This window comes from Notechis scutatus, chromosome 1 (genome assembly GCF_049901735.1).
Source record: "Notechis scutatus isolate UNSWTSFEM ecotype Mainland chromosome 1, rNotScu1.2, whole genome shotgun sequence".
Classification (NCBI taxonomy): domain Eukaryota; kingdom Metazoa; phylum Chordata; class Lepidosauria; order Squamata; family Elapidae; genus Notechis; species Notechis scutatus.
Window position 1 is genome coordinate 44,419,195 of NC_142009.1, and position 27,988 is coordinate 44,447,182.

Genomic DNA, 27,988 nt, shown 5'->3' on the forward strand with positions numbered 1-27,988 from the left:
AGCAATGTGAACTTTGCTACTTTGCAAACTGAGAACTGCAGTATGAATTTTTCAAGCAGGGAAAATCACAGTGTAAAGGGAGGAAGGGAGGAAACATGGGAAGAACATGCACAACTCCACCTATATAAATGTTTACTTTACAAGAGAATGACAAGGGGAGATTAAAGGCCTTGTGGAAGAGGTGGATTTTGAAAAGAATAGGCTAGAAGACCTTACCTGTGCCCCAGCCTCAATTGTTTGTTTTTCTTCTTTCTACCCAGTTGCTCAGCCATCTTCTCCCTCTGGCCAGAGGAAACTTCAACAATGTTAAGGAAGACCAGCAGAAGCCATGGCTGCTTGCTAACTCACTCCCCTCTCCGTCTTGACTTTATCTGGGATCAGACTAAAACTTGGCTCCAGTCCACAGGTACTCAGAGGGTGATATGGGCCAGCAGCAGCCTCTCATCTCTGCCGTTGGCTCCAAAAAGCAGCTGAGTGGCAAAAGTGATGAGAAGTAAAAGCAGCCCCAGCTCTCAACCTAAATAAATAGATGGATATAACCTCCACTGCTCCATTGCATATTTAGACTATGTATCATCCACAGAAACATGAAACTAATTAAACACATGGAAACAACCCTAGTGATTCCTGTAATATCATTGTGACCCCACCTTCCCTTCTACCTTGCCAGCACAATCCTGCAGAACAGCAGCTGCTACAGTTCTTTGCAGAAGGCCATTCAAGATCTGCATTCTGTAATGAGGAGGAGCAGAAGGCCATTCAAGTTGCAAAGAAATGTATTGAAAATGAAATAGCACACCAAATTCTGGAACTGGGAAATGCCTGCCAATAACTCTTTACGCTGTGTCACCTGTAAAGTCATGGAATCAGTTATTAACCAATCCATTATCCTCCACTTAGAGACAAACTACTCTCTAATAAACAATTTGGTTTCAGGAAAAAACTATCCTGTAATCTGCAACTCTTACACTGCAAAAACATATGGACTACACCAGTGGTCCCCAACCTTTTTTATGCCGCGGCCCGGTACCGGCATCAGCTGGGCACCGCGGCCCGGTACCGGCATCAGCTGGGTGCCGCCATCTTGTTTTGATGAAAAAGTGCTTCCGGTGAGCTTTCTACCCGGAAAAGCTCACCGGAAGCACTTTTTCATCAAAACAAGATGGCGGCGCCCAGCAAACCAGCGGCCCGGTAGGATTTGTTCCACGGACCGGTACCGGTCCGCGGACCGGTGGTTGGGGACCCCTGGACTACACAACTCGATCAGGATAAAGCAATAGATGCAATCTACACAAACTTCTGTAAAGCCTTTGATTCAGTGGTATACGACAAACTACTACTAAAACTAAAATCTTATGGTATCTCTGGTCACCTTCATAACTGGATAGAAGCATTCCTGTCAAACAGAAAACAAATGGTCAAAATTGGGAGCGTCCTATCAAATTCTGTACCTGTCAACAGTGGTGTCCCCCAAGGCAGTGTTTTAGGACCAACTCTCTTCATACTCTACATAAATGACCTCTGTGATCATATTAAGAGCAACTGCATTCTCTTCGCTGACAATGTAAAGCTATTCAACATCACAGACAATACTGCTACCCTTCAAAAAGACATTGACTGTGCATCAGAATGGTCAAACAAATGGCAACTTCAAATCTCAACAAAGAAATGCTCTTTCTTACATATTGGCAAAAAAAGAAAATAAAATAAAATACAAGCTGAATAGTCAAGACCTTGTTGATGATCCAAACTGTGTCAAGGACCTTGGAGTATTCATCTCTAATGACCTAAGTGCTAGAACCCACTGTAACTACATAGCCAAAAAGGCATTAAGAGTTGTTAACCTTATCCTACATAGCTTCTTCTCTGGTAATATCACACTATTAACTGGAGCATACAAAACATTTGCTAGACCAATACTTGAATACAGCTCATCAGTCTGGAACCCACATTACGTATCTGATATTAACACAGTTGAGAAAGTCCAGAGATATTTCACAAGAAGAGTTCTCCACTCCTCTACTCGTTGTAGAATACCTTATGCCACCAGACTTGAAATTCTAGACCTAGAAAACCTAGAATTACGCCGCCTTCAGTCCGACCTAAGTATAGTATATAAAATTATATATTGCAATGTCCTACCTGTCAATGAATACTTCAGCTTCAACCATAACAACACAAGAGCACACAATAGATACAAACTCAAGGTAAACCGCACCAAACTTGATTGCAGGAAATACGACTTCAGCAACAGAATGGTCAGTGTCTGGAATACTCTACCTGACTCTTTGGTTTCTTCCCCAAACCCCAAAAACTTTAACCTTAGACTGTCTACTATTGACCTCACCCCTTTCCTAAGAGGTCTGTAGGGGGCGTGCATAAGCGCACCAATGTGCCTACTATGTCCCTGTCCTATTGTTTATTTTTATTTTTCTTATATGTATCCATTTCATGTATTCATAACTATGTTATATTTATACCTGTTATCTTATAATAGCTTGACAATATAAATAAAAATATATATAAACCAGTTAAAATCTGGGAGGGGGAGAAGGGGCTTGGGGGTAGGGGGCTGTGAATATTATCCCTGTCTAGAGTATGGCATGGATGTCAGTTCCTCGTCATCTATTAATGTTTGATTGAATTTTAACTGAATTGTTTTATCCTCTGCTTATGGTTCATTGTACATCTCTTAGAATCAATGTGTGAGTTGGGCACCCATGTAAAAATTTATAAATTAATAAATACCATCAGAATTGAGATTTCAAAAATTCAGATAACTGGATGGCAACAAAGAAGGCATACTTGCTGCCATCCAGTGGTCATCTGAATTTTGTGGTGCAAATATGGTAGCTGTAAAGATAACTATCCAAGAACACTCAATATATAAATATATAAAATATAATTCTTTGAGGGAGATGGGTGGTTCAAAAGTGCAATGAATCAAACAATAAAACAGCTCTTGACAGACAAGATGCTTCATGGAACCTTCAAAGGAATATAACTAGCAAATTATTGCGACGTGTAGCAATTTCTAAGAGATGCAATGGCCTTCGTATCACCTAACAGAAAACCAAAGTAGGGAGGTGTATTACTGTAATGAGTTGTTTGCTATCTGTCATAGTCATGCAGCTGAGTTCAACTTAATTTTGTACGTAGAATATATTTATTTTTTCCTGTTTTCTTTTTATTATGATAGTACAGATCTCTAAACATTGTGTTATTTTGCTACCATTATATTTATATAACACACTTCATTTTTTGTGTATTGTTGATTGGTATATTTTCCTCTGTGTGTTTGTGTGTAAATATATTTATGTCTGTGTGTATATGCATGTGCATGTTAATAGAAGAAAATGTAGAAGAACAAAACAAGGTCAACAAATTAAAACAATAAAAAAGCAAAGAATAAAAAATAGCTTTTAAGAAAGCTATTAAGTTTCTGACTTTCCTTTTTGATACATCTGCTAATTTGCAATATTTATAAGTATTTAGGCCCCCTTAAAATCAAACAGTATATGATTAGTAAATCCAAATGCTTTATTGTGTTGCATAATAGATTGTATATATGGGAATATTCTTGCTTAAAATTAGTGAGCCTTTGTATGTGTGTCTGTCTGTCTACACACACACATACTGTTTTGCCATTGCTGCATAGTTTTGTCATTGCGGCATGCTTCCCAAGTTTATATATTTAAATTATTATTTTATCATGTTATTTTGCCTTCTCCTTATTATATTTATAATATTCTGCAATTGTCTCAGATTAGACAAAGTAGAAATAGTTCAAGAAGTGCCATAACTTTTGGCAAAGTCTTCTGTCCAGTCTGTATGCAATGCAAATTTATCTATTTGTCACAAAAGAACATCGATTCCCCACTAAAATAAAATGCATTGGTTTGATTCATTGTGCATTTATTTTTCAACGGGACATTTATTGTTTCATTTTGGTGCACCATTCGTTATGTAGTTTTGGCTTCTTTTAATATGTAAGCTGAACCTTTAATATTTGTAAACCATTATTCTTTTTTTTTGCAATATGTGAACCCAATTTGCTTTAGTTTACATAATAAAAATGATTCAATTAATTATGAATCCCATCACAGTATCTACAGTCATGGTCCTTGATTTACAACAGCATGTTTAACAATGATTCAAAATTACAACCCATCTTCAAGATAATCACTCCTGTAGTCATAGGATTGCAATTCAGACACAAGATAACTGTCTTGTATTTATGACGGGTGCAGCATGTTGAAGTCACAGGATGAAATTTGTGACCTTCTCAGATGGCTTCCATTGGAGAAGCTGGGTTTGCTTAATGACCATGTGACTCACTTAACAGCCATGCGATTTGAGTAATGATCATGGTCAGTGGTGGGATTCCAATTTTTTTACTACTGGTCTGTGGGCATGGCTTGGTGGGCATGGCAGGGGAAGGATACTCAAAAATCTCCAGTCAGACGTGGTATTTGCTGGTTCTCTGAATTTCTGCTACCGGTTCTCCAGAACTGGTCAGAACCTAATGAATACCACCTCTGATCATGGTGCCCTATTTAATGTCCACAGTAAAAATGGTCCTAAAATTGTGTCCAGTCACATGATGATTCACATTATAGCTGCACAAAATTACGATGGAAATTTTGGTCCCAATTGTGATTGTAAGTAAAGAACTATCTGTATGCTTTTTTATGCTTTGCATGGCATGTTCTAGCTATCCTCCCTAGTTAAACTCATTTTAAGGGAATATCAGGAGTTTTAAGTGGTGAAATCTGTGTTTTAAATATTTGCAGCCCATTTGGGGTTCTTAGGGCACCCATTTTCCTCCTTCAACCTATCCTACATATTCCCAATAAAAAAAGGCCAAAGCAATAGGCCCCATACTAAGAGATGCAAAAGGGTTCTCCAGACCCACATTTTTTACCACTAGTGTGATATGTGGATCGATTCTGGTTTGATAGTGCTGTAGTATTTCCTAGAAAGTATGTAGTATTTCCTTAGATATTGAGAGTGTCTATGAGAGGTTAGCTCTATCATAGATTGTGTACATCTGAAGTCTTTTCTGGCTGGCATCTGAAAGCTGATGAATTCAACTCTGCATGAAAAGCATGTTTCTACAACTACCTCTTATGGTCTACATCCACTTTCCTTAAACTGGTACCTTTAGGATATGGTCTCCATCCACGAATTCAAAAGGTGACAGACTCGCTGTTATTTATGGGACCAAAATCAGATATATCAGAAGGGTACCAGGTTGGGGAAGACTTCATCAGTCTCAGAACTTCAAACAGTAGTCATCTACGTGAGCAGTCCAATTATGTCACCTGAAGTGACCCATGGCAGCTCCACAAGGGATCAGACCTTTTGGTTGAGAGCCTGAGCCATTAATGTGCTCTGTTAGCATCAGAGTCAGCTTCAGCAAACGCACAAAGTTATAACAAACAGCAAGGAAATATTATGCAAGACCACAGGAAGTCAAAGGAGACAGTATTCTGGGCAGACCTGGCAAGACGTCTGTGCGAACTCCAGCTAACAACAGACTTCGATCATTGGCGCCAAACTGAGCAGAGAACATTTCTAATGCTGCTGTGGATAAAACCCCACATGTTTTTGCTAGTGGGCTGTGCTCCAAAATGCTGTGTACCTGACAAAAATCAGATATACTCAGGTCTCTCTTTTCAATCTCTCTCACTCTCAACTGGGAAGGAAGGAGAGGAAGAAAGTGCAAGTAATTCATTTAGTTTTTGTAAGAATGGACAAATTCATTCGGCATCCCACTAGGTAGCAGCACTTAACTAGATTAGGCCAACCTCAACAAATTAAGATTCATTAGGCCTCATTAGAGGTTGGATGGCAGACCAACAGGAAACCCCAGATCTACAAGCTAGTAAAGGAAATAGCAAAGCACTTCTTCCTGTTGCAAAAAAACCCTGCAGGTATATATCTATGGACTTATGAGGAGTAGATTGACCCATGGGTCTTTACAAATTCATTGCACTAATAATGTATTTGCTAATTAAGATTTCCTCCTCTAATGGTGATTAATAATTTTATAAAACAGAAAACAAATAAGCCATTTTGGGCAGTTTACGCTTACCTTCAATGAACCTTTGTTCCACTGTTCGACCAAATTCTCTGCTAAAGCAAACCCACTCTATAAATATGCTGCTTTTTTATTTCTTGGCAATTGCAGCAATATTTGGGATATTTCTAGACCAGGATTGCTTGCAAACATGTATTGTTCACTAGTGACCGACAAGTCAATACCTGGTTTCTTTAGAGAACCACACCGAGAAGACTGCTGCCAAAACCTAGTTGCACAGAGTCACACTCTCCTTTGTAGTAGTTAGTTAGATTTACAGGATGCTACACCATAGTTTATAATAACATGACTTGTTGAATAAGTCACAGTCACAGGATTTATATACAACACTTTATTATCGATTAGTGTTTATAACCCACAATGGCTGATGTCAACCATCAGGCTAAGCCAAAGCCAAAGCCAAACTAAATACATTTTTGGATTCTATAAATGAGGAGAACCAGCCTCTAAAGTTAGCATTTGCTCTTCAAAAGAAGCCTGAATTTGTCTCAGTTGCTATTCTTGATTATGTGAGCAGAATTCCTATATAAACTAATATTAAAAACATTTATGGAGGCCTATTGGTTTTTTGTTTCATTGTTAGGGAAAGATACACATGCTATATCAAATATATTTTAAGAAGAAGAAGAGAGAAAAACACTGTAACCTTGACACAGAAGCTTTGGTTCTGGATTCATGCAAAAGAGAATACTCTATACAATTCTATGCAAGCTTAATAAGAAATACATCACATAGAGCTGCTTTGGCACCTGCAAGTTTCAAATGTCTGTATTTCTTAGTATCATTGATTGTGGAAAAAAGAACCTATGATATTCAATAAATTTAAAGAATACAAATTAAAGAACCCTTTTCCAACAGTGACCACAATATGATTGACTTTTGTCTCAACATACATACACCCACACAAAAATCATCACAATGACGGAATCCCCAATTATAACTTCAAAAAAGGCAACTATGATCTTATAGACAACGATCTCTCATCCCTTGATTGGCAATCTCTATTCACTGGATGCAATACTGTTGAAGACCATTACAACATATTTTTACTTGAAGTCAAAAGAGTCATCAAACTATATATAGCAACAACAACTCCCAAAACAAAACAAAAACATTACCCATAACAATAAGAAAACTTCAATCCAAAAAGAGATCACTCTGGCGGAAAAACAAATCTGGTCACGTTGCCAATTTCAAAAGCCGATAATTTATGTCACCAGATAAAGACTAAATGCACCAATTATCACATTAAACAAGAGGAAAACCTTCTATGCACCAATTCCACCCGCACTTTTTACAATTTTGTAAACAACAAACTAAAAGACTCAAGGTCCATCCCACCCCTGATAGGACCTAATGGTGAAGACTGCAATGACAACATCGTTAAAGCCAACATCTTTAACACATTCTTTGGCTCAGTATTTGTAAACAACAATGGATCATGCCCAGTATTTCCTAGCCAAACCACAGAAAAATACAATGATGTAATACATATTGATTTTACAGAAGACAATGTTGAAAAAGCACTACGCAATCTAAAACCATCTCTATCTATTGGACTGGACGGAATATGTGCCTACTTCTTAAAAAAGCTATCCACTGCCATAGCAGAACCTCTAAGCATAATCTTTGAAAAATCTTTCAGGACCAGCTCCTTGCCTAAACTATGGTCACAAGCTACGGTCATCCCCATCTTCAAAAAGGGAGACCCCAGCCTAGTTGAAAATTACAGACCAATCTCCTTATGCTGCGTCACCTGTAAAGTCATGGAATCAATTATTAACCAATTCATTATCCTCCACTTAGAGACAAACAACTTACAAATCAAATAAATAAAATAAATAAATATCCATTTCTAGTGCATCTCCATCTATACTTTTTAACATTACCCCATCTTGTGGGGGAAAACAACTAAAGCAGTAGATAAGAAGAACTATGATAATTATGGAAAGTAAAGCAATACCTCTGATGCCTAAAGAGTGACAGTGAGAAGTTGCAGTGTGGACCTGAATCCTCTTTTCAGAATCAAGATTCCTCTAAGAGTGTGAATAAATAAGCTTTGATTTTGTTCTCATATCATTATTTGGTTTTCACTGTGGTTTATGCTTTTTCATATGGATTGAACATAGATAAGACTTTCTCCAAGATGGTATATGTTGATGATATATATTCAGGTCTTCCAACACTAAGCATGTAAGAATTATGCACTGTTCTGTATTTATTATGTTTAATAATAAATATAATTGGGTACAATGCTCATGTTACTGACAAGAAGCATTGCTAACAGGCATTTATTAAACTAATGTACACATTAGATATAGAATAAAATAAACTATTTAGTATTTTTTTAGTATTTATTTGATTTGTCTATCGCTTACAAGATACAGGTATAAGAATAAATATAGTTTTGAATATATGAGATACTTATAAGAAAAATAAAAAACAATAGGACAGGGACGGTAGGCACGATTGGTGCACTTATGCATGCCCCCTACAGGCCTCTTAGGAAGGGGGTGAGGTCAATAGTAGACAGTCTAAGGTTAAAGTTTTTGGGGTTTGGGGAAGAAACCACAGAGTCAGGTAGAGTATTCCAAACATTGACCACTCTGTTGCTGAAGTCGTATTTTCTGCAGTCAAGTTTGGTGCGGTTAACCTTGAGTTTGTATCTATTGTATGCTCTTGTATTGTTATGATTGAAGCTGAAGTATTCATTTGCAGGTAGGACATTGCAATGTATGATTTTCATATACTATATTTAGATCGGACCGGAGGCAGCATAGTTCTAGGTTTTCTAGGTCTAGAGTTTCAAGTCTGGTGGCATAAAGTATTTTGTAATGAGGAGGAGTGGAGAACTCTTGTGAAATATTTCTGGACTTTTTCAAATGTGTTAATATCAGATACATGATATGGGTTCCAGACTGATGAGCTGTATTCAAGTGTAGGTCTAGCAAATTTTTTGTATGCTCTAGTTAGTAGTGTAATATTACCAGAGAAAAAGCTATGTAGGATTACATTAACAACTCTTAATGCCTTTTTAGCTATGTAGTTACAGTGGGCTCTAGCACTTAGATCATTTGAGATGAGTACTCCAAGGTCCTTGACAAAGTTTGGATCAAGATCTTGACTATTTAGCTTGCATTTTATTTTCTGATTTTTTCTGCCAATATGTGAGACAGAGCATTTATTTGTTGAGATTTGAAGTTGCCATTTGTTTGACCATTCTGATGCATAGTCAAGGTCTTTTTGGAGGGTAGTAGTATTGTCTGTGGTGTTGAATAGCTTTACATCATCAGCGAAGAGAACGCGGTTGATCTTAATATGATCACAGAGGTCATTTATGTAGAGTATGAAGACAGTTGGTCCTAGAACACTGCCTTGGGGGACACCACTATTGACAGGTACAGAATTTGATAGGCCACTCCCAATTTTGACCATTTGTTGTCTGTTTGACAGGAATGCTTCTATCCAGTTATGCAGTTGTCCAGAGATACCATAAGATTTTAATTTTAGTAATAGTTTGTCGTGTACCACTGAATCAAAGGCTTTACAGAAGTCTATGTAGATTGCATCTATTGCTTTGCCCTGATCGAGTTGTGTAGTCCATTTCTTAAGAATCATCAATCTTTTTAATAACATGATTTGCTAGATGTTGATTTATTACATGGTTAAGCTCATGTATTATACCTAAAAACCATATAATGATCCAAGCTCCTGTAGCTTATTTAAACAAGTACAGAAAAAAGATTCCCCATTTGGCATTATGTGATAACTGGATTATACATTGCACTGTAAGATACGGTGTGGGCTGTTTCTTTTTGGCATTAGTGTGAAGAATAAAGCAAGATAGTAATGTTTCTAAATAAACTATAAAAACAAAATATGTCTTAATATGATATGTATGTAAATGCAATCTAAATTTTGACCTAACATTCTTCATAGGATTCTAGCGAGAATAAAATTTTTGCTAGAGAGGAAAACTCTAGAATAATTTGGTGGGTTGCACATAAGCTGGCTTCCAGGTGCTGATTATAAAAACAAGCATACTTCACTGAAACATTTGTATAGATGTTATGCTTTACTTTAGGCTGGAGAAAACACATAAATTCATAAAAACATTTAACTTGTGTTTGATTAAAGAAGACAAGAATTTTCCCCCAATTTCCCCCAATTTCCCAAAGACCTTCAAAGAACAGGATGTAGTACCTGAGATTCAAACAACTGTTTGGATATTATTATGATAGTGACTTTCACTCTTTCCATTTTCAAAACAAGAAATGGAATAAGTACTTTATGATGTCTAGGATTCAACAAAGCATATCTAAACAACATCCATTAAGTGATTTCATCAACACAAAGTAGACAAATCGCACAAAAATAAAGATATACAATTCTGTAACACTGCTGCACTTAAGCAGAGTGGATCTCTGGGCATGGCTAGTCTAGTGAAGAGAAGGACCAGGGGAATCACGATAGCAGTGTTCCAATATTTGAAGGGCTGTCACAGAGAGGAAGGAGTCAAGCTATTTTCAAAAGCAGCTGAAGGCTAGACAAGGAATAATGAATGGAAACTGAACAAGGAGAGATACAACATGGAAATAAAGTTTCAGTCAGGGAGAGCAATCAACCAATGGAACAGCTTGTAACAGTTGTGGGAGCTTCATCACTGGAAGCTTTCAAGAAGAGACTGGACTGACATCTGTCAAAAATGGTGTAGGGTCTCCTGCTTGGGTGGGGGGTTGGACTAGATGACTTACAAGGTCCCTTCCAACTCTGTTAATCTGTTAAAACTTAAATTAGTCTATTTTTTAGAAATTATGGAGCTTTATTTTTAGCCTTTTTTGCACTATTTTCCTTCATGACTAGGTGACTTTCAAGAGTCCAAGTGCATTCGGTATCTGTTAAACCAAATCAGAAAAAAAGTTACTGTCCTGTAAGTCCAAAATGCTCTGGTGAAGTATGATACAATATGATTTTATCTATTCTGTACATCATAGTCTATAGATTTTATACATTCACCACACGGGTTGGATATGACAGGGTTAACTACCGGTTCGGGATTCACGAGCTTCCCTGCCCGTCTTTAGCACGGCTGCATGCCAAGAAGCAGCCTTTGAAAAAGCCCCCTTTTCTTGTTTTTTTTAACTGCAGCTGTGCCTCGTTTGGCAGCTAAAGTTGAAAAATCCGGAAATAAAGATCAGGTAAGAGCCCAGGTGGGTGGGTGGGCAAAAACATCAGCAGATATAGAACTGGTTCTATGTCTGCTGCTCTTCAGAGCTACCGGTTCTACAGAGGTGGACAGAACCGGTAGAAACCCACCCCTGATTCAACACGATATCAATCTACAAACATCTACAATCACTAAAATACATCTTAGGTCATACTCTTTATTTACTAAGCCAAATAGTAATAGCACTTAGACTTATATGCCGCTTCATAGTGCTTCACAGCCCTCTCTAAGTGGTTGACTGAGTCAGCATATTGGCCTCAACAATCTGGGTCCTCATTTTACCGACCTCAGAAGGTTGGAAGGCTGAGTCAACCTTGAGCCAAATCCTCCCAATAGCATTTAATCTGCAAGTAGATATTATGGAATTATAAAGGTCATATTCCAAGCAGACCTAAAAGTGCCCAACAGTCACCCCTGTATGCCTCTGAATTTCTCTATTATTGTATCATCCCCACATTTTCCTTTATTGCTTCCCCAATCCTTCCAAAACAGCTTCTCCATTATTCTTATTTCTCTGCTTTCTTAGTCTGTTTGATCACTTCTTGGATCAAACAGTAAAACTACAATAAATGAATTAGGACAGGTGTCCTCAACTTATGACCTTTTATAACTATTTGAAGTCACAATGGTGCTGAAAAAAGTGAACTTATGATCATCACAGAGTCCCTGTGATCACGTGATCAGAATCTGGACACTTGGCAACTGATATGTATTTATGAGAGTTGCAGCATTCTGGGGTCATGGAATCACTATTTACAAACTCCCCAGGGGGGGGTGGTCCAAAAAGCAAAGTCAATGGGGGAAGCTACGTTTGCTTAAAAAAAAACAACAGGCATGACTCACTTAAAGACTAGTTGAAGATGGAATGTCTAGTCCCAATTGTGGCCGTAAATTGAAGGCTACCTGTATATGAATATTGCAAAAGGGACCAAATCTCTTACATTTCTGGAATATAGAGCCAAGGATATTACATCGTGGCTGTGCAAGTACCAAGCTCAGTCTTTGACTTTTAATGTCTAGGCGCTATACAGTATTGCTAATATTTAGACTTTGTTTACTAAACATCATGCTTTTAATTAGATATGCATATCTTTAAACATACATTTGCATTTAACAATTTAATTAGTTATATGGATTTAAAAGTTTTTTATTTGAGTTGTGTATTATTTTATCATTGATCAATCAGATTGTACAAATATAAGCCTTAACTTTTATGGAATGGATTACTATTTCCATAATGTATTCCTTAGTTCTCCATTCTTCTTTGTGAGTATATACTGTAACAGGAAAACTCCCTTCTTTTTTGTTCCCATTGAGGCCTTATGTACAATAGCTATATTCTGGCATTTTTTTATGGCATCAAAGTCAGTAATATGGGATTTTTCTCACTAAAAAGTACTTTTTAGCATTTTTAAAGAGGATATAAACAATAGTTTTTGAAATACACGCTCCATCCCCAATATCTTCAGAACACGGGAAAAACTAATTAGTGGCATTAGGTATTTATTTATATGGATGGTAACTTAATTGTGTATGTCCAGAAGATTTATGGATGTTATCTGGGATTTTTCAAGCACAAGGCTGTAACTTTACATTAAAGACAAAAATGAGAATAACCAGTATGTTATTCTAAAATTAAAAGTATAATGATTGCACACCACTTATTGTTATTATGTATGGCTAACATAATCAGTGGCAAAATCAAATATAATCTGTTTCTTGTTCAGCTGGTCACAAAATTACACTTTTAGAAGCTTTTTCAAAATATAGCCTTTGGACTTCCTATTGACCCTGGTAACAGGTATTTGCTGAATATTCCAAGTGCTCAAACTAAACATTCTAAAATATTTAAAATGGGTGAAGTGTTGTTAAATCTAAAAAAAGTATTCAGCTGGGTGGTCTTTTATGTCTACATTCACAAAAAGTGATGAGGAGCTTGTGTGTCAAAATACATACAATCATGACTGAAACCAAAGCTTTAAAGTTGGTTTTCAAGCAGCAATCTATATAACTGTAATCAGTCATCTGGTTTGGATCCAACTGAAGGTAGTCCTTGACTTATGACCACAATTGAGCCCAAAATTTATGTTGCTAAGCGAGACAATTATTAAGTGAATTTTGCCCCATTTATGATCTTGCTTCCCACAGTTGTTAAGTGAATCACTGCAGTTGTTAAGTTAGTAACACGGTTGTTAAGCAACTCTGGCTTAACATTGACTTTCCTGTCAGGAAGTCACAAAAGGTGTTCACATCACTCCAGGACACTGTACCCTTCGTAAATATGATTCAGTTTCCAAACGTCTGAATTTTGATCACGTGACCATAAGGATGCTGCAATGGTCATAAGTGTAAAAAATTGTTATAAGTCACTTGTTTCAGTGTCTTTGAAGTCACTAAATGAACTGTTGTAAGCCAAGGACTTCCTGTGGCTAAAGTCCCACCTGAGAAACATGATACATTATAGATAAAAGAATGCATTTACGATGACAAGGAGGAAAAAGAGAGAGAAAGTAGCAGCAATGTGGGACTCACCTAGTGTAGCCTGGATTATTTATTAAGTAATCCACAATTTGGCTGAGTTCACACAAACGATGTCAAGCTCTACTGTACTACACAATGCACAAAGAAAATACATGGTTTAACATGATGTCTAAATAAGGTTTCATGTAGTTTCTTAAAATATAGCTTGGTCGAAGTATTGTTTGTATGGTTTTGAATGACCTTACTTAATTTGCAACAAATTGCCTTCTTTTAATTATATCTAAATAAAGCATGGAAGTAATTGTCCAATTTGGAGATTATGAAAATTGGCTCGAAAACAACTCAGAATTTTAAATATTGTTTTACAAATGAAGCTCATATTCTTGCCTTGGATGTCATACATATGAAAGTTTATAAGACACTGCTTTAAGCCACTCAGTTTTAAGGCACTTAGTCTTGCCCTCCATTTGCCCAGTGACCAGCACTAGCTATCCGAACTGCCTTGCAGGAAATCAGAAAATGGAACGGAGTAGCAATGAAAGACATTCAAAAGTGATCTGAGCCAAATGCTTTCCCTCAGCAAACTAAAATTATGTCTCCTTTCCTTTCTATTTTAAAAATCTGTGTCCTTGCCAACCAACTCTGGCCATCATATCCAGAATTTTCCTTTTTTATCCACTCCAAAAATGCTGTGAATTAGGTCAAGCTAAGAGATGGAATGAGCAGAGCAAAGATCTATTGAATTAATAGTGACCAAGTGGCTCAGTCAAGACAAACATTCTGTCCACTCCTATTACAGTCTTTTCCCACAAAGTGGCTGGGAATAGCTTTTAGCAACAATTTGTACTTCACTGACTGCAGCTTTCAAAGCTATTAGTATCAGTTTTCTCCCCTTTACTAGTAAGCTATGGCCATCTTGAACGTGGTTTCTTTCCTTATTTCCCTATTGTTATCCTAGTACACAATGTGGATGAAAACCATTGTGCTAAAATGTCAGCGTTACCTGTCCTGCAAATGGTTTTGGATCAGACCATATCACAAGGCTGTCCTTTTCCAAGCTTAGAAATAGCTTGTTCGGGTTATGATGTGTTCCAGTTAATGCTCAGAGTTTTCTGGCTACAGGAATTTCCAAAAGACTTTTGTTTAGCTGTATTACCACACATTTCAGCATGCCAGGTCTGGAATACCTTAAGCCACACCCAGGTGAGTCATGCACTGGCTAGGTTTCATGATATACAACAAATAAAAACCTTCTGGAATCCAAACTTCTTGTTCAAACAATACACATTAATTCCTTAAAATCCAAGAAGAGATTAGCAATATAAATCCAATTATTGTACAACGGAGAGCCATAGTAAAAATATCATAAGCAGGTAAAAAGAATCATTGTCTGACTTAATTCACTTAAAAGAATGCAGTTCATATGTTTGCATAATCCACTATGGCCCTCAAATAAACAATAACATGTTAAAACAATCCTAGTCAAAATGTGGAGAGGGAGAATATTGGCATAGCCCTGAGAATTTATTTGGCTTAAGTCATGGTTTGCTGAGTTCACAAACTCCATTAAGCACTAAACCACTAGGTTTAATTCACAAAACTCATTAAACCAAGGGTTGTCAAATCATGAACAGTGATCCCTCAAGGAACTGTGGGCAAGTTAGAGAATGTCAACTTAAAAAAAAAAGTCCATTCTTTGCAAGCATAGTGGCAGTGTGTCAAAACTCTCTCGGAGCTTTGTTTCCCATTGTGGCTACGCAAGACCACTGTGACCACTTTCAGGGGCCCTGTGATAAATAGATTACATTTCAACAATTCGAAGTGGTTTATTGTTTTATTTGTTATGCTTAATATAGTGGAGGGATTTCACACAAATTCATCTGTTTAGGGGGTTATAGTATTGCATATTTAAAAATTATGGCATGTAAATTGAACCACATTGCAGTTTATAGTGACATGAGAACACTTGTAAGTAATGCAGATGGATTAACAGACACATGTTTTCTGCTGCAGACTTTCCCAACTTAATGTCCTGTGGAGAAGTGAATAAGCCTTCCTTGGTTCCAAGAAACCTGGATCTTGCTGAAGGCTCACAGCAATGTCACACAGTGGAACTGAACTAAGCATAACCTCTAATGCAGTGGCCCCCAATATTTTGGGCACCAAGGACCGGTTCTGTGGAGAGAAATTTTTCCATGGACCAGAGGGGTCATGGTTTCACATGGTGCCTGCATCCCACAAATGGAGTTTCACTTCTTTGCCGGGCCCTGATTCAGGCATGCCGCAGCCCATGCCAGGCCGTGGGCTGAGGGTTGGGGACCCCTGCTCCAATGAAAACCTTTACCAGAAGATTCTTAATATACTATAACCTCTAACAAGATATAGGAATCTGGTTTCACTCACATAATCTGGTAGTATAGGGTTACCCATCTGGTTGGTAACCATCAAGAAACAAGAGTTGAGAAATATATTGATGTGTATGCAGCCATGTTGGGCCAACTCAAAAGAAGATATAACATGAATTGACCTTAAACATTATTAGGTGCCAGATTATTAGATGCCAGTTAAAAGAAATACATGGTCTGAAAAAGCAGTAATATAATTTATACAATCTGTTCGTTTTAAAGAAATATCCATTAAAAAAAACCCAGATTGTTAAAACTGGAAGAATTTAAGAAAGGACATATGCATATAGATGTCTACAATGTGCTACTTCTTCAGACCATGTATTTCTTTGATTGGCATCTAATAATCTGGCACCTAATAATGTTTAGGGTCAGTTCATGTTATATCTTTTTCTGAGTAGGCCCAGTGTGGCTGCATACACAACAATTTATTTCTCAACTTGATTCTTGATGTCTAGCAACCAAATAAGTAAACCAGCATATTTTCCTAGTCAAAGAAAGTGACTGATTCCATTACATTCATGATCAGAGAAAGTAATAAAAGACCAGTCTTCTGGAAAAACATCATTTGATACTTTGCTTTGTGTCAAAAAATAAAAATAATGTCCGAAATGGAATACAATAATGAATTTGTTGCTTCAGCTAAGGAAATGCAATAGAAAACGAAGTATTTTTATCCTAGTCTAATTTCTGCAAACTTTAAACAAATTGAACTGCACAATGCAAATGCTGCAAGTATAATAATAAAGCTTTGGTAATCTGATTTGCCAAGGTATAAGGATTTATTTTTCTAGGATAATGATTTGCATACTTTTACTCTCACATAATAAAATGGTTATGTTACCTTGATTTCCAAGTATATTGGGACTAAAGTACAACTTCTGGAATCTCCATCCGGATCACTGGCTATATTAGTTGGGGATTATGGAAGTTCAGCAGTTCAGCGTTAAAGAAGTCTATTTTATACCATTTCAGACCATTAATTGATCTACTAAAATTAATCTGAAATGTCTACTCTACTAGTGATAATTGTTCAAGATCTTGTGACGAAGTTTTTCACACATTTTTCAAAATATCTTTTTGACTGGAGATATCAGCAACTGAATCTGAAATCACCCGCATGAAAAAGGCATGTTCTATCACCAAGGTACTTCATTTTCAAGTCTCCTATCTTTGAAGTATCTTTGAAGTTGCATACACATAATTTTCTTCCCAAATTTTGAGAATGTGTCATAACTTTATCCTGACCTTTCCCTTACTTTTCCAGTATTTAGACTACTATATAACTGTCTTGAGACAAAGATCCAAGGTTTTTGTTTTAAGTCATTCCACCAAATAGTAAATAGTAGTGCTTGTATTTCTCGGGTTATTTTGCAGTATTTGATATTTATGGGAGTTAATTATTCACTTTTGCTATTATAATAAAGAAATTGGAGGGAGGAGAAATTATTGGATTAGTGATCTACAAATGTGGATTGTTTTGTTTTTTTCCATTCCCATATCACTCACAAAAGTTCAAGACGTTCATCTAAACTCTTATCCAAACTGCATATAGTCAGTTTAATTCATAATTCTTATTCAAATTATGTGATAGTGTTACAATTTTGTTTTTACATCTGAATATTTATTGAATCTTACTGCTAGATTTAGGATCTCAGAGGGAAGTAATATCGCTGTGACTTGGTGCTACAATTAGTGTTGATATTTGTCTTACTGATGAAGCATTGTCAGCCTCCGTGAATTAGGAAAAAAACAACAAAATACAAAAATGAGTTGCAGTGATAACATGGAAGGTCACTGAACTTTTCACTCCAGCCTCCATTTGCTACATTTTGTATTTGGTAATCCAAATTAACACACTTGCTTCTTGTAGACAAAACAAGAAGATCTACTTGGCCTTGTAAATGTCTTCAGCAACAGCAACAATAAATGTTTAATTACATTTTCAGGAGAATGCAAGGGCTCTGATTAAATTAAAAAAGGCCTTTCAAGAATTCAGCTTGAAATGTTCTCAGAACACTGGAACATTGCGTTTAAAAAAGAAAACAGGAAATCTGCCCCAACAAGAAATGGACATCTGGTCATTCTAATCTGAGGCAGAGCAACAGAGACAGCACTAAATATTACAAGTCTCATGTGTAAATAGAATTAACTCCCATTGTGCTGGGTGGGACTTACTCCTGAGTAAGCCTGTATAGGGTTTGAAGCTTGAATGGTTTTAATTTGCTTTTCGCTTCTAGATGGTTGTAGAATAGCAAACTCTTTATTCTACCCTTAATCAGAAACAAAAGCCATTCTTTCAGAACCCTCTGAAGATTGTGAAGGAACAGAGTTTTCAAAGAGCGACAAAACTACTGTACAACCCCTTCACTTTTTATTTTTTTGTATCAGGCACTCTAACCACCATAACCTGTACAATGACCACTCTTATCCACCTGAGACAATCAGTTTAAGAATAAAAGATAGTATTGCAGCAATAAATGTTAAAATCTCAAGCATGTGATTGTAAGAGGGCCTTGATTTCAGGTTTGCTGATTTCCTAATAGTATCTCTGAAGATATCTGTATTTCTGGGGATGGAATTGCCTCTATCATTAGGCACTGCATTAGACAACAAATTTTAGGTGTATGAATGGGTAATTATAGTTTATGTTTTTTTAATGTTAATTATAGTTTATGTTTTTTTAATGGACAGATAGCAAATGTACATAATAACTGGGACATTTTTTGCTCTGTATTAGCATAAAGTATTTTGCAATGATCCCTTTCTTCATTTTGCAACTGTATCTCCTTGAAACCTCATTTGTGATGCACCAACATCAAAATACTTTTCTCCAAACTCTATGTATGTAATCTATAAATGCATAAGAATATTATAATATTATAAACTGTACGAACATTCTTTTCTAACCATGTATAGAACATTCCATAAAATGATAGTGCCAATTTAAATTTTTGCAAATCCATAAAATGCCAGATCTCTCTCTCTCTCTCTCTCTCTCTCTCTCTCTCTATATATATATATATATATATATATATATATATATATATATATATATATATATATATATATATATATATATATATATATATATATATATATATATATATATATATTGTGTGTGTGTGTGTGTGTGTGCTGTGTGTGTCTGTGTGTGTGTCTGTGTGTCTGTGTGTCTGTGTCTGTGTGTCTGTGTGTCTGTGTATCTGTGTGTTTATATATATGTATAAAATTTACTTATTAAATTTTTATGCTGCCCATCTCACCATGAAGTGACTTCGAGTGGTTTAGAATATTTTTAAAAAAACCAATACAAAAATATGCATATAATAAAAATAAAATGCTATAGTTGCCTTTCTATTTATAATTAAGGCAGATTGCAATATTTCATTTTAAATTAAAAGCCACTATCAATAAAAGTGAATTTAGTAATACAACATATGAATCTTTTTTGTATCTTATATAACAAGGCCTCTGCAAAATATTTACACCCAAGGTCTGAAGCTCATTGGCTCCTACATGAATTTTTAAAATATTTTTCTGTAGAAATTTAATTTTGTTCTTTTAAATCAACCCATGTTAAGGACTTCTCAAGTTTGATGAGATAAATATAAAATACAAGTATCTAATAATAAACTGAGTTTGTTTTCTGAATAAAAAGACATAGGACTGCAATATATGACTATAATTTGATACTGTTTACATGGCAATAATCCTTAGTGAATCATTGGGGTTTTTGTATTTGTGGTATATTTTTGTAAGCTGCCCGGAGTCATCATGAATCAGATAGCCAAATAAAAAAATAAAATCTAAGATACCTGATTCTAAAAAAATACATTCTGCTTGATTATAATAGTAATTTAAAATGTGACAAGCAAATTTAATACTGCCTGTCTACGCAAAAGCCAAAAAAGGAATATATTAATTTTTTTAAAATATAAAATATTAAAAATAATAGTTTAATAGTAATAATAGTTAAAACTATTACATAGTTATAATAGTTATAGTTAGTTATAGCTAAATATTAATTATAAAAAACTATGTAAAAAGACAAGAGATCAAAACAGAGACATTTGCAATTTCAATTTTGCTTATGTGAAATTATTGTTAAAACAATTGTTCCTAGTCCAGCACAAGCATATCTAACTTATCTTAATTTCAAAAACAAAGAATATGTATCCATTTTAAGCCTCTTTTTGGAATTAGTATAACTCAAAAATGCTTTGTCTTGACTTATCATATCCATTAGCAATTATTTGGGGAAATTTCCCTCTTCTCAAAAGTATTAATCATATATTTATTAGACAATGATGATATATTCATTTAGCCTACTCCCTTTCTAAAAAAGGAGCCACATGTTTGTTTTTACTTTATTTAATGTAAAGTTTTGGTAAATAGTATATTAGCAACTATATTGAAGCTGATTCACTACACACACACACACACACGGGGGGAGAGAGAGAGAGAGGAGGAGGCAGGCATACATAGATCTTGTAAGAACAACAATCAGAACGACTAGAACTTAATGTGAACCAGAGAATCTGAGGGTCCATTCTCTCAGGATATCAACGATGACAGGCAAATGATTGACAGAGAAGCTAACTTAATTAAAACACTCTTTACTTTATACAGTTTATTACTTTTACTTTCAACGTTTTTTAACATCTTAAATAGTTGCGATAGAAGCTACTATGATACTTTGTTTCACAGAATATTTGAAATAAATTGAGCTGTATTCAAAATAATATATTAAAATTAAGTACATTTTGTTTCAGGAAAATATTTAAAAATAAGCAAATAATGATAGAGGCACACTGAAATAAATGGCTACTTTCAATCAGTTGTAATGTAATCCAAATCCAAGCCATAGCAGCTGGATGACCTTGGGCCAGTCACCTTCTCTCAGCCCTAGGAAGAAGGCAATGGCAAACTACTTCTAAAAAATCTTGCTAAGAAAACAGCAGGGACTAGTCTATGCAGTCTCTGAGAATTGAGACATGAATGAATGGAAAAATATAGACCTTGCTATATCGGTATAAGATAATAAAGTAGCATCAAACTGAGTAAAATTCAAAAAGAACAAGCTTTTACGAAAGCTAAGAGGAAAAATCTATTTTCAGGACTCAGCAGATAATGTTATTATCCTCTTCACATTTAGATGGGAATAAGTACTACTAAAAGTAGCAATATTTATTTCCAGTTAATTATAATTATGATTTCCCTGCACAAACTTAACTTTGCTGTTACAGTACAGAAATACTGGAGTGAGTTAATTTTTTCTAGCTGGAATCACTTCAAGCAGAAAACTGTCAAGCAACATCATTTGGTTTTTTTTTCCTGTGATGATTCTGTGCTAGTGCTTTTACCTTTTTCTCAGTTCACAAAAGAGGCAGATTTAAATCTGACTTAGGTGCCAATGTTAAAACAGTGTTTTTTGCTGCATAAACCAGAAACATTGAGTCACAGCTCCAGTGTGTGCAGGATCTGCTCCACTTCAACATCCATTATGTCATACATGAAGTCCTAGGCAGTTGCAAATGAGATCAGAAGGGCAGGCAGATACAGAAATATGCAGACCAGCCCCTCACCTTTTGGTTCCTGATTAGAGTTATCTGCTGCACTTCTATTGCTCCATCTCTAAAAAGAGTCAGATATAGTGGCCATGAAGTGTAAACAAAACTACTTGTTGGGTTTTGAAACAGAGCAGCAATGAAATAGCAAAATGGTGTAACAGTGCACAGAAATAACATAACAGGCCAACACAGCATAACACTGAAATGATCATCCATTACTTTATGAGCAAAATATGAAAAAAAACTTAAATATTTTATTTAAACCTTTATTTACCATACTGCTTGTGATTCAGTTCCTTTTCTAACTTCAGTCAATTACACTTTATTCAGCTCAGACCCTGTCCAGTTTTCCTAGAGTGACTTTTTCCCACCACCTAGGACTAGGTTGTATGTAGAAGCAAATTCTATCTGCTGCATGCAAAAAATCAGGATAGCCTTACTTCCATAGTTAGTCAGAACAGAGACAGTAATGAGGTATCAAACTTCACACTGGCAGAACTGTCTGGTAATAGAGTTTTCAGCCAACTCAAGAAGTACGGATGGCACAAAACAGCCACGAGGAAAGGTCCTTACTCTGCCACCTAGTTCCTCAGCTATTCTTTCTCCTCAGACAAATTAAGCCACTGTGGCTTCATGCTGTCATTTCTCTGCATTGTTAATAAAACAATCAGAAGAATAGTAGCTTGTACCTTGGTGGTTTTACAGCTTCTGATTTTGAATGTTTACATGTTATACAGGACAAACTGGGCCACCAATGGGGAGGAACATTAGTTGAAGGATGGTACCTTCTATTAATCAATTAATGGCTTGCTTCATGCATTCTCTGTGTTTTGAGATTAGCAAGAGAAAGGCAACTTTAAACCAACTCAAAACTACTTTGGAGAGTTTAGAAATAAAATCCATGGTACTGTGGAAGAGTATCTTCACAGACAACACGTTTTAAAGAAGACAAGCTGTTGAAATTCCTCCTTTGCACAGTCAATATCTTGCAATGAAGATGGACATAAATGGAATCTGGGAAAATGGGAGATAATCTGATGTACATGGATTTTGGGGAGGAGGAATGTTGCATAATCCTAATTGCAAACCCTTTAATTATAAACCTTTCTGGAGGCTATGTGTCTTTACCCCAACCCCAAATTCATTTGATTTTCAGAACTGGCTTAATTTGTCACACCAAGAAACAAACTTTAGCATTCTGAGGCTGCCTTATGCAAGCCAGAACCTCCAGGTTGTGTTGAACATACTAGCTCAGGGTTCTGAGAGTTGTAATCCAATAGTGTGGAAGACAATCTGAGTTTGATGGGCATGAAACATCCTGCATGAAACATCCTGCAGATCCTAGTGGCCATCAGCTGATCCAAATAACAATCCACATAAAACACAAAGCAATGGGTGACAAGTTAGAGACTTTTATCCAACCAAGCTTTCCTTGAACTCTCCTTGTCCTGCTGAACTATTTCAGTACAATTCAAGATGTTTGCTCAGAACAATATGTTTGAAAAGCCACTGCTCTTCCAATGAAAGCTAGTCCAAAAACCATTTTTGGCTAAGAAATCTATATAATAATCTATCCTGAAAATTTTGAAACCACCTTTTTACTCTAGGGCATCTGTACAGAAGACAAATCTACCACTGTACAGAATACAGAACACAAGTCATAACCATTGTTGGCAGGCTGAGTATGGATGAATAGACAAACATCGTGTTTTTCCTCCTGTCAAGTACTGTAGCACAAAACTAGGAAAATGGGGGGTGGGGCACTGAGTAATGGAATTATGAAGGAGTAGATCCTAACTTCAGTACCTTTTGATGTCTAGCTTCTCTCAGATTGGGGACCATTTAAAAATTGATGGCAATTTCTGGAGCAGCAGTGGTTCCTTGTAAGGGGAATCAAATAATCTTGCATTCTCCTGCCATCCCCAGGAATGAACCTTTTCCTCCTCCAGCAGGAAAAAAAATACAATAAAATCATCTCTTTTTTTTTTCAAGTACCGGGCAAATTAAATCACTCACGATTCAAGGGAAGGAGTGGACCAGATGCTCTTTAGAGACTTCTCCCGGACCCTAAAAGACTAGAATTAGCATCCCAGAATAAAGCACTGATTGAGAACACTGGGGGCTTGTTGTTCCCTCTCCCTCATCTCCGGAGAGCCTGTTAGATAATCGTGGCTCCCTCCTTAAAAGCGGTTTTGTTTGCAAAGGCGCGCATCCTGGCAATCTCCTTCTGCCCCGAAAATGCAAATCCTTTTCCGAGCGCGGTCCCTAACTGTGGATGCAAGTCGTCCCTGAACTTTCGCGGCAGGCAGGCAGGTAAGGCTGGAAGCACCTTCTACGCTTCTGCCAATCTTAGCCCAGTTACTGGAGGACGGGGTCCCGCACCTCGCAGGGGGCAACCCCCCCCCCCATTTTCGACGCCATTTATGCTTCGGACTCAACGATTAAAAGAAATTTGAAGCGGCGTTCAGGCGCCGCCGGCGCGGAGGACCTAAGAAACCCCTAGGATCTCAAAGGAAGACTTCACCAGGCAAGCTCCTCGCTCCCATTCCTTGAGATCGATGGGGTTTCCGAAGCACCCCGCCCCCACACCCCACCCCAAATCAAAGCACGAAGCGAGCATGTTAAGATCCAGCTTTCGGGTCCGTTCAGTTCTGTCCATTCAACCCAGGCTTAACCCCCTCGCCTTCAAGCAAACGCTCCTAAAACTCCCGGAGCTTCCTGGCTGCTTAGAAGACCTACCGAAAAGTTTAAAGGTTAACTAGCGAAGCGCATATCTTTCCAATCAGGGTAGTATTTTCAATTTCGAAACCTCCGGCGCGCAAGGCAATCCCTAGCCAAAAAATATTTTAAAGGGGCCGCCTTCCCGAAGACAGATGCCCGTTACTGCGTAAGATCGTCGTCCCTGGGACCTTGCCCTTCCAATCGGCTGCACTCCGGAGAGCGGCTTTACTGTTGTTATTACTGCTGTTGTTGCTTGTGCTACAACTGCTGTTTTTATCTAGTTTTAACCGCACTTTACTGGACGGGCGAAAGAAGCTACCCTTCGGTTCAGTTTGTCCAGACGCCTCCATCCTCTTCGCCCCGTCTCCTCCTCCCCTTACCTCTTCTTTTCCTTCTCAGCTGTCATCTTGGACGCCTCTGCCGCTCCCGCTGCTACAACCTTTTCGCTCTTTCCCCCGCTCGTTGCTTAACTCAAACGCCGGGAGAGGACGACCAAGGCTCCCGTGGGCGTCCCGCCGGGCTAAGGGCGCACCGAGATCCAGGCGGCGGGGCTGGGCGCGGAGGGGGGCTGTCTGGCTTCAGTGGGTGGGAAGGTCCCTGAAGGCCTTTGACAGGCGCTGGGCTGAGTAGCTTCGCTCGCCCTTTTCGCCGCTTCTGCCTTCCCCGCGCTTAAGATTCCTTGCCCCTTCCGCACAGTCAGACGCGAAGCAGAAGGACGAAGGTCGCCGAAGTAGGCTGCCGTCCCTGAGCTGACCGTACAGTCTCAGGACACTGCCGAGGATTGTACAGCCCCGCTCAGGGAAGAAAAAGGGGGCAGCGAGAGCCCGCCGCGACTCTTGGCCGCGTCTCCCTTTCTCAGGCTCCGTAAAATCTGAGGAAGCAGCGACGCGCTCAGGGCTCCCTTTAAAACGTCAAGCCTTGGCTGGGTGCTCCGGGCGGAGGTTGGGGGGGGGGGGGGGGAAGGCTGTCTCCGACTCCTGAGCCCCGGACTCCGGCTCCAGCTGGAGCGGTTCGACCGGAGTGTCCTCCAATGGGCAAGCGAGGCGCTCGGCTCTAGGCCCGCCCTCCTTTCCCCTCCTCCCCGCCCGTCCTGCAACTTTCCAGGATTTGTTTGAGAGGGAGGTCAACGGAGTGGTTCGAAGGCGGCGGCGGCGGCGGCGGCGCGCGCGAGCGGCCGCGGACACAAGCGAACCCGCGCGCTCGGCGATGAGGCGAAGAGCCACAGGTGGCCCCGTTTATGAAAGCCCAAGGCGCCCATTTACACTCTTCACGTATTCCGGATACAAGAATGCCTTTTATTCCGTTATCTCCCGAACGGTTTTTTGCCTGTGTGTGACAGTATTTCCCCCCCACCCCGGACTTTAACGCTGGAAGGATATTCTCCCAATGAAGGCGAAAATGCGTGTTCCAGGATAATGTTGCAGGATCCAATCTGGGTCGGTCACCGGGAGCAGAAGTTTTGTCTTCTGACCTTTCGGATTCGCGCTGGAGCCCATCTTCAGGGACTTTCTCTCAAGCCAGGCTAGCCCGAGAGAATTTCCCTGGAGATGGGCATCAACACGAGTCCCAACCCTCGGATTTTTTTTCTTTTCCTTTTACTGTTACACATTAATGTGCCTACCTGAAAATCCAAAGCCACGTTTGCCTCACTTTAATCAGACTGTTTGTAGAGGCGATGGCTTGCTTGCCCCTTTCCTTCTCCTTGCCATCTGCTCTAGGCCTGGTTGAATGAAGGTTAAGATCAAGGTCAGTAAAACACTTTTTCCACAAATGAAGACGAATAGGCAGGTCCCAGGATAATCTTGCTCCAGTCCGGAAGACAGAACTTATGCTCTCGGTGACCCACCCAGATTGGATCCTGCGAACCACTTTGTGTTGCCTCCATGCAGCCAAATTTCAACAACAAAGTTGCCTAAAACTTTTCAGATCCGTGTCCTAATGTTTTGATCAATAGAAAGCCCATATCTGTACTGAAGTCTTCCATAGAAGGGAGATAGTAAAACACATTCACACCATTCCAAAATCTCTATACAGGTAGTCCTCAAGTTACGACCACAATTGGGCCCAAAATTTATGTTGTTAAGTGAGGCATTTTGTTAAGTGAGTTTTGCCCCATTTTACGATCTTTTTTTGCCTCCATTTTTTAAGTGAACGCAACTGATAAGTTAGTAACTCAGTTGTTAAGTGAATCTGGCTTCCCCATTGACTTTGCTTGTCACAAAGTTGCAAAGGGGGAAATCACATGATCTTGGGATGCAGCAATGGTCATAAATATGAACCAGTTGCCAAGCATCTTAATTTTGATCACATGAATATGGGGATGTTGGAAACATAGCTATGAAAAATGGTCATAAGCAGAGGTGGTATTCAGCAGGTTCTGCCCAGTTCTGGAGAACCGGTAGCAGAAATTTTGAGTAGTTGAGAGAACCAGCAAATACCACCTCTGACTGGCCCCGCCCCCATCTATTCTCTGCCACCCAAGTCCCAGCTGATCGGCTGGGTCTTCTTTTGTTGCCCTGCACAGGAGAACAGAGCTGGAAAGCAGGTTACTGGGGTGGGGAGGGAATGGGATTTTGCAGTAACCTTCTCCCAGGAGTAGGGAGGGAATGGAGATTTTACAGTATCCTTCTCCTGCCACGCCCACCAAGCCATGCCCACAGAACTGGTAGTAAAAAAATTGAATCCCACCACTGGTCATAAGTCACTTTTTTCAGTGCCATTATAACTTTGAAAGATCACTAAGCTAACTGTTGTAAGTCAAGGACTATCTGCATTCCTGAACCTAGATATGCAACTTTGGTTCTGGCTATTTTATCCTTTATATACCCCATAATGAAGCAGCTAGGCCTTGTCTTCTCAGCAGCTGATAGCACCTAACCACCCTTGGCTGATCTTACAAGCGAAGCAAAATCAGCTCTGGTTTGAGACACCCTTGGGAAATCTAGGGGAACTGGATGAATGGGGACGGAAAAAGAAGGTAGCAGTAGGAAATCATCTTCATAACTATTCCAGGAAAACTGCATGGATGCAGCCACCTGGAGTCAAATTTGACTTGGAGATGTCTTCTCGGGGAAAAAAATTGATGGGTAGGTCTAGAATTTTCTGAGGTCAGGGCTCTGGGGAATAATGGGGAAATACTGTCTGTCCACCCCTCTTCTTTAGGCTGTCTTTTCAGACATACTATAACAGGTAAGTAAGTGCCAACTGTGTGTATGGTGACCTTATTATCTTGGAAAGAATAAAGGACTAACCTAAAAAAGGGGCAAATTTTGAAGTAAGTTTGTAAGGATAAAAAATAGGAAATTGTTTATGTTTCTAACTTTGCTATGCAAAGAAAAATTCAAGAGTAAAACCAAGAAAATCTTTAGAAAAATGCATATTTGAAAAACAACAACACCAAAGTCTACACTACTATTACTGTTAATCTTCTCATCACTCCTTATCACCCATCCCCTCCCACTTGTGACTGTATGACTGT

The 27,988-nt window shown here is 38.2% G+C and overlaps 1 protein-coding gene across 4 annotated transcripts in view; it reads right to left on the minus strand.

The window, feature by feature from the left end:
- Positions 1 to 25,565, minus strand: part of EPAS1 (endothelial PAS domain protein 1) — a 94,344-nt gene extending 68,779 nt beyond the window's left edge. The window contains exon 1 of one of the 4 annotated variants that reach the window (XM_026683645.2): positions 24,891 to 25,565. In XM_026683645.2, coding sequence (XP_026539430.2) covers positions 24,891 to 24,916 — 26 coding nt within the window. In that variant the 5' untranslated portion in view covers positions 24,917 to 25,565. Of the gene's footprint in view, positions 1 to 216; positions 380 to 23,595; positions 23,733 to 24,890 lie in introns of those variants that run through there. The other 3 variants (XM_087962701.1, XM_026683637.2, XM_087962679.1) reach the window with 3 other exon arrangements.
- Positions 25,566 to 27,988: the final 2,423 nt, after the last annotated feature.